This window comes from Gekko japonicus, unplaced genomic scaffold (genome assembly GCF_001447785.1).
Source record: "Gekko japonicus isolate JY-2015 unplaced genomic scaffold, Gekko_japonicus_V1.1 scaffold1875, whole genome shotgun sequence".
Classification (NCBI taxonomy): Eukaryota; Metazoa; Chordata; class Lepidosauria; order Squamata; family Gekkonidae; genus Gekko; species Gekko japonicus.
In genome coordinates, this window is record NW_015167592.1 from 168,716 (window position 1) to 181,043 (window position 12,328).

At 45.8% G+C, this 12,328-nt stretch overlaps 1 protein-coding gene across 1 annotated transcript in view; it reads left to right on the forward strand.

The window, feature by feature from the left end:
• Nucleotides 1–11,106, forward strand: part of SH3BP4 (SH3-domain binding protein 4) — a 70,834-nt gene extending 59,728 nt beyond the window's left edge. The window contains exons 4-5 of the mRNA XM_015413946.1: nucleotides 8,311–8,499; nucleotides 10,613–11,106. Of these exons, the coding sequence (XP_015269432.1) occupies nucleotides 8,311–8,499; nucleotides 10,613–10,837 (414 nt within the window). The 3' untranslated portion in view covers nucleotides 10,838–11,106. The remainder of the gene's footprint in view (nucleotides 1–8,310; nucleotides 8,500–10,612) is intronic.
• Nucleotides 11,107–12,328: the final 1,222 nt, after the last annotated feature.

The following is a 12,328-nucleotide window of genomic DNA, read 5'->3' on the forward strand; positions in this document are numbered from 1 at the left end:
CTTACATTTCACTCCAGGTCCAAAGCACCACTTAGAACAACATTGAAGACATCTCTGGTTTAGTCAGTTCCATGACTGACTGCTTCAAGATACAGGCATTTCATTTGTGGTACTGAGAACGGCTGTCTGTTTGTCACAACTCAAACACGTATTTCATTTTATTTACTTTATACCCCACCCTTCTCCGTAATGGTGACCCAAAGCAGCTTCCATTGTTTTCCTTTCCTCCATTTTATCCTCACAAGAAGTTAGGCTTGATAGAATGTGTGTAACAGGCCCAAGGGGTCACCCAGCAAGCTTCCATGGCAGAGCAGGGATTCTTTGCTTAAATAAATAAAATACGTTTAAAATTGCTAAATAAATAATTCATACCTGTGTCTCCCAGATCCTTATCCAACACTCTAACCACTACACCACACTGGCTTTCATATTTATCCGGATAATGGGAGGGTTGGGAGGGTTGGGTTAAAGGTGCCAGTTTGGTGTAGTGGTTAAGAGGGGCGGAACTCTTAATCTGGAGAACCGGGTTTGATTCCCCACTCCTCCACATGCAGCCAGCTGGGTGACCTTGGGCCAGTCACAGCTTTCTCACAACTCTCTCAGCTCCACCTGCCTCACAAGGCTGTCTGTTGTGGGGAGAGGAAGGGAAGTCCATTGTAAGCCGCTCCGAGACTCCTTCAGCTAGTGAAGAGCGGGGTATAAAACCAACTCTTCTTCTTCTTCACTGTTGCAGTATTTTCCTTTTCATTATCAATCAATAATTTATTACAGTAATGGACCAGCGGAATAAACATACACTAGTAGAGTAGTTATAAGAATAAATAAATACACATGCTCACACATGCACACACACAGAGACTGTGAGAAGAAAGGAGGTATAACATCCCCTTGATCTTCTGCGATTTTTTTGGAGGATAGGTGTAATAAATATATATCTAAGATCTTTATGGAAGTGGCAGTGCAGCAGCGCATGTTCATCTGTTTCAATTTCCTTAGTAGCCCAAGGGTATAAATGCTCATGAAGCAGTACACCACGGTATCTCCCTTCTAGGAAAGCAGATGGTAGAACATTGAGATCAGCCAGAGTGAAACCTATTCTATTGTTTGGGAATCAATAAATTGGCTAAATAATTTGACAACACCAATTTCCTTCTTAGTTGCCTCCCTTAGTACTTTTTTCTATGAAGATGGATTCAGGTGGGTAGTCGCGTTGGTCTGAAGCAGCAGAAGGATGTTTGAGCCCAGTGGCACCTTTAAGACCAACGAGGTTTAATTCAAGGTATAAACTTTTGTGTGCAAGCGCGCTTCGTCAGATACAATGAAATGGAAATTACCAGTCCATATATATAGGTAGAGGGTGAGCAGTAAATTAACATGCATCTTAAAGAAAACATTTAACAGATTTAAGGACCAATTAGGTATAACAAGCTTAGTTTATACGGTCACCATTTGTTTGGGTTTAATTCTGGGGGGGAAACATAGTGAAGGAAATAAAGATGGGGTTGGAGATTGATGTTAATTACTCTCCGCATTCCACAATTAAGGATACATCTGTGCATCAATCTCCAATCTTGACATATTTCTTTCTTTCACTTATACCTTGAATAAAACTTTGTTGGTCTTAAAGGTGCTACTGGATTCAGACATTATTTTGCTTTTTCTATGGTATCTCTGCCCATAGACATTCTTTGGGGGAGTTGATTCTGCTTACATTTCTTAGCTTATTTGATTGTATCCCCCCTCTTAGCAAACAGAGCACAATTCTGTCCCCCTTGCATCCTTCTGCGTTCTTTCTCTAGAATTTGTAACGGGATCATTGTATCCTGTTGACTTTTTTCTCATATTGCTAGGTTTTTGAACTGCCCTCGATATCTCTCATTTAGCACCAAGCATTCCACCTTCCTCATTTTGGCATTGAGGCTTCTAGCATTTGCATATAAACCTCGTTTCTCTCTCTAGACATTCTTGGTGTGTAGATTTTCTTCTATGACTCTTGGTCTCCTTACACTGCTTCCAGTCTTGCCATGTACGTATTGACAAGTTCTCACCTGTCTCATTTAGGTTACTTGAGACTCCATTCTTCTGGATAGAAGAGTCATCCTAGAGAGCCAGTTTGGTGTAGGGGTTAGGAGCACGGACTCTTAATCTGGGCGAACCGGGTTTGATTCCCCACACCTCCACATGCAGCTGCTGGTGTGACCTTGGGTCAGTCACATGTTCTTTCAGAGCAGTTCTCTCAAGAGCAGTTCTCAAAATAGCTCCATCAGCCCCACCTACCTCACAAGGTATCTGTTGTGGGGAGGGGAAGGAGATTGTAAGCCACTCTGAGACTCCAAGTGAAGGGCAGGGTATAAAGCCAATCTTCTCTTCTTCTTCTAGACAAGATGTTCCCCAAGTCCTGGTGACTTTCCCTCAAGAGATAGTTCAAAAGATTCTATGTAACCTTATTAAGCTCCAGCAGCCTGGTTCCATTTTATTGCGCTTGAGCATACATCCACAAATCCCTCCTATAGGGGAAATAATCATGCATGCAACAAAAGTGGGGTGTTTTTTTTTTACTTCAAATGCTGCTTATTCAGGCTGTGATGCCATTATAAAATGTCCTTGTATCTTGTAAACCCAGTTTTGTCTTAGGTGGGAGAAAGCTACGCAGACTCCCTGGGGCTCCGCCCTAGCCAGGTTCCCCTTCCTCTGTTCCGGGGTTCCATTCTCTCTCTGGTTAAACTTCACCACTGCCTAGGTTGGGGGTGCAGCCTGAGGAGGGCGGGGTTTGGGGAGTGGAGGGACTTCATTGGGGTCTAATGCCATAGAGTCCACCTTCCAACGCGGCCATTTTCTCCAGGGGAACTGATCTCGGTCGCCCGGAGATCAGTTGTCATAGCAGGAGATCTCCCGCTCCCACCTGGAAGTTGGCAACACTGCCACATACCACAAACCCGGGAAAGATTCCACCTGCGTGTCCTGTCCTCAGGGCCCACTCTGCAGCTGCAGTGAGAAGCTCTACTTTTAGGCGTCTTTTGTCCTTTATTGCCTTAGCTACTGTGGGGACTAGGCATTCTCCCTCGCACGTTCCATTGGAGTAGAGATCAGAGCGGCCCCCCCACCCACCTTTATTCTTTTGGTAAATATAATCAGTCAGGGCTTTGTGTTGAGTAAAAAGTCACATGCATCCTTTGTGTTTAATAAAAAGTCACGCGCCCCCTTTGCAAGAGCAACAAGCTGAGCAAAGGTAAAAGAAATTGGGAATAAACCACAGATCCTCTTCTCCTGCTACTTCTGTACCGCAAATAATGATAAACTCGGATAGGCTAGCTAGATTCGAGTCCAGTGGCATCTTATAGGCCAACAAGATTTTTTTGGGGGTGTAAGCATTCAAGAGTCAAAGCTTCCTTTGTCAGATGCCTTCCCTTTGTCAGAGAGCTTTAACTCAGAAGCTTGTACCCATAAATCTGCTACCGGACTTGAATCTAAGCTCTTCTATTCCAGACCAACTTGGCTGCCCTCTGAAACTAGGATAGGCTATTGATTCTTAGGGTCAGGTCACATGGACATTTAGTGCAGGCTTCGCTGCTGATCCCTCGCGCATTAAAGTTTCCTGTTCATATTGGCAAACCGAAGCGGGCTGAGTCCCGCGGTTTCCGCTCTTTTTATCTGTGTTTTCTGACACCCGTTGGAACAGGTGTTTTCCGATATCTCTCGCTTTGTATCCGCAGTTTTGGTATCTGGATAGCAATCCGCCGTGACTGCGCTACCCCCCCTTTTTTGTGTTTCCGGTTTAAGTTATGCACATGTGCAAACAGGTGCTAGCTTTTATTTTGGTCTTCTTAGTTTGTATGTACGCCCAAGCGCATGCACAGGTTTTTTTTTAAACCCCGCGCCGCCGCGGGGACAGCGTGTTGTGTGATCAGTACTTCGTGCGAGTGAAGCAGAAGACAGGGACTGTCTGACCACCTCCAAGCGATATAAAATGTCACGGATAGAAGAACTGCGGGAAAACTAGTGTGCTAAGAGGTCCGTGTGACCGCGGCCTTAGACTAGCAAGCATTCAGAATGTATACATTATCTTAGTTTCCTTTGTTCGGGGTTCCCCTTGTCGCTTCATTGCCACATGATTATGGCTGGTTTGCTGTACCAAGAGGCACAACAGAGACCTTGTCAAAAATGAACAGTTCTTCCTTGTGTCAAAGGACTTTTTAAATCACCTCTGGCCTTGTATCCATTCCAGCAGACCCTTTGGCTCTTCCTATTTTGAAGGAAGAGTTACTCTCTATCCTCTCGTCTCCCATGCTATGTATTCTAAGTTTGACTCTCTGGCGTAGGTGTGAGCTGGTAGCTCTTTGTTCTCCTCAGTCCAGAGTCATTTTCATTTCCATGGCGCTGGAGTATTCGGTTTTTGCGTCTTTCCTTTGCCAGCTGGCAAGGTATCTCTTATAGTCTTGGAGCCGATACTGAGCACAAACCCGATAATAGTACATTTTGATTGTAATTTCTGGGGTGTAAGCAGGGGTCATTTCGTAGAAAAAGAGCTAGGGGAACTCATTAGCATAACTCATTAGCATATGCCACACACCCTGACATCAGGAGCCCGGTGGTGGACCTGCAAGGCCGGCGGGAGTGCGAGGAAGCCCCGCCAAGGCCCTCCCTGGCCCCAGGCAGGCAGGGGTGGGGAGAGGCGGGGAGGAAGCAACTTACCCTCCCTCTTCTCCTGCCTCCTCCTGGCTGAATGAGGGCTGGAAGCAGGGCGGCTGGAAGCAGGGGGCGGGGCTTCATCGTGTGCCCCGCCCCCCGCACCTCACCCAGGGGAACTGCGATCCCCCGCGTTCCCCCCCCCCGAAATGACCTCTGGGTGTAAGGCATTTCCCACAATCCCGTATTGAGAGGAAGAGAGCCAGCATCCTGGCTTCCTCACTCCATTGTTGAAAATCAAATTGTTGAAACTCAAATTATTCCATTGCCTTGGTCACAGAGTTGGGCATTCCCTCAAGTTATGTCGACATATGTAGCCGTAGCCAGTTAGACTAATGGGTCTTAGCTGCTCCAATTTACACAAGAGGATCTGACTCAGCTACTGTGTTTGACTGAACAGTAGCCAGGGATTTAAAGGGGGTGTGTGTTAAGGGCTGAGGCTGTCTGAAGCTGTTATGCATTTATTCAGGTTAACCTTCTCAGCCATTGTACTCAATCCTAAATGCTGAGCATAAAAAAGGGGGATTTTTCAGAGCTTGTTCGAGGATTCTCCTCCTTGATTGCAAAATGGTTAAAGATATTCCAGAATGGAGAGGTGAAAGCCCTAATTCCCCCCGCCCTCAAGATTTTTTCTCTCCAATTCTCTAATAGAAAAATTTGGAAATTTGGGGGGAACTCTGGAGAAAAAAAACTCTTGTGATTCCACCTCCCCCACAATGGAATTAATGAAAGAAGGGTTTTCTCAAAATGAGTAGTATGGAATTTTTAATGTAAGACAATCTATAACATTTTCAAGGTTTTTTTGTTTAAATGTAAATGATTTCCCCAGCAATTAATGTGTTATAATGGTTTTAATGATAATACATTATTAAAGAGGTCAGTGTTTTCAGTGTTACAGACTTTCCGCTTAATATCCAGTGTGGTAGCATTTCTAACTACTGTGATCGTATGAGAGCGTTTCTGTCCAAAGAATACACTTTTGTTTACTGCAGGATTTGTTTTCGGCCTTCAACTTTTACTTTTTGCCTGCCTCTCAGATGGCAACAGTCAGGATGCATGTGCTGTGATAGCATAGGTTGCAGCAGTTTGCAGTCTGTCTTTTGGAAGGGCTGTGGCTCAGTGGTAGAGCATCTGCTTTGCATGCAGAAGGCCCCAGTTTCAATCCCCAGCATCCCCACTTAAAAATTGTCAAGTAGGAGGTGATGTGCAAGACCCTTACCTGCTGCCAGTTTTGCGTAGACAGTACTCACCTTGATTGACCAAATGGTATGTTCCAGTAGAAAGCAGCTTCGTGTGTTTGTGTGGGTGCAAATCCCTCTCTACCCCTTCCTAGCTCATGGGGCTTAAAGACTCACTGGCCCTCTAGGTTGCTGGCAGGCGAGCGCCATCTTAGGAGTGGCCAGGCATGGTGAGGGCACAGTGTGGGTACGTTCTGAGCTGGAAATGGTATCTAGGGATGGGCACGGACTGGTCTATGGACCTGATTTTCCCACAGTTTGTGGTCCATGAGCCCGGTCCGTGCCATCCCACCGAACCCCCCAGGAGGTTCATAAGGTCCATGTCAGCGGGGCTTGTGAAAGCCATTTAAAAGGAATGCATTCCCTTTAAATGGTTTTTGCGAAGCCGTGCAATGCGTGAGTGAAGGCCAAGTGGCGACTTCATCCACCCAGAAGTGGGTGAAGTCACCACTCAGCCTTCACTCGCGCCCTGCGCAGCTTTGGAAAAGCCATTTAAAGGGAACACATTCCCTTTAAGTGGCTTTGTAAGCCACGTGGTGTCAAGGACTTAAGGGACCATCACCCGGTCCATTAAACGTGGAGGTTCGTGGTCCAGGGGTCCGTAAACCCCACAGACCTCAGGCCTGCGGCCCGTTGTTTTTCTGGACCGTGCCTAGTGGGGTCTCTCATTTCTGGGTGTTGCTGCTTGATATTCAGAGGTCCTGTGACACCCTGAAATCATCCCCTGCTTTGGTGCTGACAGTGGTGGTGGGAAGAAGCGAATACCCCTGTGGGCCCACACACTTAGCTGAGTCTATAGGAGTGCCGCTCTAGCATCCACTCACCTTTCAGAAGGGGGATTGAATGTTGGAGGGAAGTACAGGAGGAGAGAATTCAGTTCAGGACTGCCTCAGGACGAGGGCAGAGGGAATTGAGTTCTGCCTCAGGAGAGAAAGCAGTGATAGCTCAGGTCTAGGTCAGAAAAAGAGCAGACAGGGTGAAGGGTAGCTCTGGCTGGTAGTGTGGCAGACTGGTTTAGCTCTGTCTCTGGGAAAGACTAGATTACCTGATTGTTAGGCCTGCCTCTGATAATGAGCAGACCTTGTACCATTTAGTCTGATTCTTGGGAAAGGGCAGGCTGGTGTGGGTGGAATCCTGTGTAAGTGAGAGGTTCCAACCTAGTGGCTAAACAGTAAATGCCTTTTTTTTTGTGTGCCTGAAACCGTTAAAGAAAATTCAAACCACACTCTGAAGCCATAATTAGTTTAAATTTATGTGCTTTGGCCTGGTGTTTCCTTTGTCTACCTGGAGACCTGTGCTGCTGAGCCATTCCTTGGAACCTACCTGTAAATAAACAAATCTTCTGTTTTGTTTATATATAAACAAGAGGTGGGACCCACGATACTCACGGGGGGGGGGGGGAATTCCCCGCACCTCCTTCTAATATTAGTTGGGAGCTGCTAAACTCTCGAGCAAGTTCGTCTTGTTGGGACTTCGGTCTCTGGATGTGCAACAAAAAAGAACATGTATTAAATTACCAATATTTGCATAAGTATATTGAACTTGTTGGGCAACTTTTTTGTCTTATTTCATTCCCCCGGCCTGCCAACAGCAGCAATAGCCGTGGCTCCCAGCCACTTGCCCGCCAAGGCTTCTCCCCCACCCCCAGCACCAATGGCAGAGAGCCCTGTGCGGCTCCCCACCGCTGGGCTCGCCAGGCTCCTCCGCCTCAGCAACAGCCGTGGCTCTCAGCCGCCGGCCCCCAAGGCTTCGCTACTGCTGCCAGTAGCAATGGCAGCAAGCCCTGCATGGATCTGCCCCCCCCAGCACCAACGGCAGAGAGCCCTGCGCGGCCCCCCACCGCTGGGCTCACCAGGCTTCTCCGCCGCAGCAACAGCCGTGGCTCTCAGCCGCCAGCCGCCAAAGCTTCGCTGCACACCTGGGGATTACCTGAAGTGTACAGGAAAATCTCTTTGCCCCCTAGGTGCCCCCGATGTGCAGATTTAGATATCCGCACACAGGGGGCGCCTTGGCTATTAGTATATAGATCCTGCCTCAGTGATCTCTGTATTCTACTTACACACCACAAAACTTACCTCACAGCAGCAAACCCATTCCTATACACTTGCTACCTTAAGAAAACCTGGCAATTGAGGGGAAGGTTTATAGTTTAAAACAAACCAAGTTCCCCCAAAATCATCAGAGGCTGTGTGGGTCCCTTCAGTTAGTAAAGCAGGCCTGTTACACCTCCAAGTCTGAATTTAAGGATGTTTTCTTTATGTGAGGAATTACGTAAAAGAAACAGTTATAATGTTCCTTGTTGAGATGATAGCCAACCTCAAATATGTGAGATTCCAAGAAGAGACAGTGCCCACAGCTAACCTGGACTTTTTCTGTTTTCTCTCAGGCCTTGCTAAAAATGGACTGCCAGGGCTTGGTGGTCAGATTAATTCAGGATTTTGTGCTTCTGACTACGGCTGTGGAAGTGGCCCAGCGCTGGAGAGAGCTTGCTGAGAAATTGGCCAAGGTTTCCAAGCAACAGATGGATGCCTATGAAGCCCCCCATCGAGACAAGAATGGTGCTGTGGATAGTGAGGTATGGGAGGGGTCATGTAATGTGTTCTAAGGCTGCCTGGATGACTGACTCAGTACAATAGGCTGGAAAAACCATTTGTTATTGTGTTCAGTTGCTGTTTGGATTGCGGATGATGGCACAGTTGGCGCTTCTTGCCCTGTAGAGTCTGTGCCCAGAAAACGCAGCCAAATAGAATTGCATCTGTCCTTAATAGACCTATTCTTCTTCCATGTTTTGGTGATATTTCAAGATAAACTTGGGCGAACAAAAAGAGAGCTTGAGGAGCAGATTGCTAAAATTATTAAGACAACTATATCAGGAGCAGGGAGACTACTGGGCCATTGGATGAAAAGGAAGGAAGGTCTTAAGGAAGCCAGGGAGATGGCAGGCAAACTGAGTGAATTCCTTGCATTGGTTTTCACTGTGGAAAATGTAGGACATGTGCCTATGCTGGAGCTGCTGTTTTGTGGAAGGGTGTGAAGAACTGAGTCAAGTTAAGGTAATGAGAAGACCTAGGACTGCTATGCAACGTAAAAATTAATGCATCTCTGGATCTGGATTGTATGGACCCAAGGGTTCTTAAGGAACTCAAATGTGGAATTGTTGATCTACTAACCAATATATGTAACTTGTTGGTCAAATTGGTCTGCATGCTGGAGGACTGGAAAATTGCAAATGTTACACTGATTTTTAAAAAGTGGCCGAGAAGGGATTCCATAAATTACAATGTAGTTAGCCTAACATCTGTTCCGGGTAAAACAGTATAAACTGTTATTACAGGTAGAATTATTAAGCAGGTAGAGGAACAAAGCCTGCTGAGAGAATATCAGGGAAGCCCTGCCTCACCAGCCTTTTGGAGTTCTTTGAGCAGGAAAACAAGCATGTGGATAGGGTGCTGTGGTAGGTAACCTGCTGAGAGAATATCAGGGAAGCCCTACCTCACCAGGCTTTTGGAGTTCTTTGAGCAGGAAAATAAGCATGTGGATAGGGTGCTGTGGTAGGTATTATGTACTTGGACTTTCAGAAGGTGCCTCACCAAAGACTTGGACTTTTGACAAGGTACCTCACCAAAGATTCCTGAGTAAGCTTAGCAGTCATGGGATAAGAGGACAGGTCATTCATTATACGGATTAAAAGTTGGGTAACTGGCAGGAAGCAGAGAACAAACATCAGTGGACAGGTCTGGACTGTCAATGGAGCCACGGGGAAAACCATTGGTGTCCACTAGGGTGCTAAAGAGCCAGACTTGGAAATCATTGGGGAAGGGGCTCTTTCCTTATCTGGGGTTGGCCTGGTTTGGCTGCTACTGTGATCAGCAAGGTCCTGGTGGGGACCCACTCTTCAGTCCATTAGATAGGGTGATGGTGTCATCATGCTGAAATAATTAAGTGGCATTTGTTGAAAGACCCTCAGCACTATGATAGCCATGCAGTTGCCAAAATGTTTTGGAGTTAATGCTCGATGGACGGCACTTAATCTACTTGGGTAGAACTATTGGTATGTGCAACATGATGTTTCTCATGCCCTGGTGCCTTTTCCTTATTACTCTGCTGTTCTGCAGTAGAGGTTTTCTGTCAAATGCTACAGTGAAAAGTAGCTGAGCCTGTTGTGGTGTTTCTGACAAGTTCAGTATTTCTTGGTTCTTTCGTACAACCAGACACCAATAAAAATTCTTTCCTGATATCAGGGACAAGGCTGAAGATAGCAGAACAATGAGACAAAAATACCAGGTGCACCTGGCTGATTTCCATCTGGGTTTTTTGACCTGCAAACTACTGCCATCAAAGGCTTCATGACTCATGTGAGCCCAGGTGCTAGGACGAGGCAAGCTGGGGTGGAGAAATTGTTTAAAGGAATTGGTTTTCCCCATGGCTCCCTGCAGTGATGTCCCGTAAGGAAAGAGAGATGACGTTTTGTTTTGCATTTATGTTGGGCTGTGAAGGATTGGTTTGCTGCTGGCTTCTGACTTGGTCAAACTGTACACCAGGGAAAGTTAGGCAGGATCTCATATACTACATAGGCAATAATTTCCTGATGCGTAGCTGGTACTGTATACACAGTATTCTAAAGGATCATCTGTTCTGATGACAAACAGTTCCTGTGTGTTGTAACGTGAGCATCTTGTCTCCGGCAGGCAATGTGGAAACCAGCCTATGACTTCATGCTGACGTGGAGCAACCAATTGGGAGACAGCTACCGTGACGTTACTCAAGAGCTTCACACGGGCCTGGATAAAATGAAGAATCCCATCACAAAGCGCTGGAAGCACCTCACAGGAACCCTCATCTTAGTCAATACCTTGGATATACTACGAGCAGCTGCCTTTAGTCCTCAAGAAAGCGAGGACTGTGCCATCTGATGGGGGTGCCTGAGACCTCGTCCAAACTGGATGCTGTTTAACTCAGAGCGTGCAAGAGACTGAAACAGGTCCACAGAAGCCAAAGTTTGGGGGCAGTGGTTTTCAGGACTTGGAGTGCAAACTTCTTAATGCTTTATCTCCCCTTGGCAAGAAGACACCCAAGACTACATCGTGTTCAATGCTTTGTGGTGGAAAGTTCTTCTTACATTTGTTAACTTTTTTAAAAATGAAAGTTTTAAAAAATATTTGCAAATCTCAGACTTCTTAAAGAATAGCAGAAAGTCACTTTAGGGAGGAGTTAATATTCTTATGTGACGTGAAGAACACTAGTCCTTTTTTAAAGAATTATCGCTCCGAAGATGGTGAATCGTGTCACTACAAAGCACACAGTCAGAAGCCTCTGCAAAGTCTGAAATTCTAAAGTGTGGCTCTGCCGACTGTTTATAAATCAACATGTTTGAATTCACCAGTTCCTGTGATCCTATGAGTGTTATTGCAGTTTCCCAAACACAGGCTTTTCCCCCCCAGTCAACTGATTTTTGTATCCCAAAAGTTAGCACTGCATCTTAATGTCTCAGCACAAGTTGTGTCCCAATTCTCTTTGCTTCAGATCACAATGAGAAAGAAGCAGAAATTAATTCAGGTTACAAGCCTTACCCCGTCTCCTTTCTCTTTTAATGAACATTAATGGATGCCACCGAAAATTCAAAAACAACATTTTCCCTTCACTTTGTTCTGAAATAGGAGTGTTAGCTGGCTGCCATTAGAAAGGGCCCTCTTCAGAAGTTTACGTTTTCCAGATGTCTTTTAAAAAAAATAGGGGAAATGGTTGTTCCCTGGTTTGTTCTGAATTGCGCGAAGATGAAGTTTGGGGCTTAGTCACAGTCGAGTTGATAAACCTTTGCCTGGACCGAACTATGTTAGACTTAAGGTGGGGATTTACACCGTGAAATACAAAACATTCTCATTTTATGTGTCAGGGAGAAGAGGAGACTAGACCTCCCATTCACTGACTTGTAGTTTTCTATCGGGAGGGAAGGGGTTTTTTTGGAGAGGGGACATTCCATCATGTAAACAGTCTGAAGTTGGGTAGCCTAGACAGACTCACATCCGATGAGGAGCCTATTTGATGAATAAAAATGCTTGCTTCTAGAACAATCTGTGATCACACTCCAAGGGTACAGTCCCCTTGCTCCTGACTATTTCTAGGTCCCAGACGTTTACCATATGTGCAACATGATGTATAATACTATGTTGGAACTGAAATAGCACAACCTTTCTGGCTTCATGCACCATTTAAAGCTATCCAGAAAAGTAGCATAGTACTACCTTCAGAATAGACCTACGTCTACCTTTCCATGTCAGACGATTCTGGGGTTTTTTGTTTAGTGTGTGTTGGGCTTTCCCAAAAGAGAATGACTCCCTTCAAATTACGATACATTTATTAAATCTCCCAAACGATGAGGGTGCTATCAGAATATTGTGTATGAA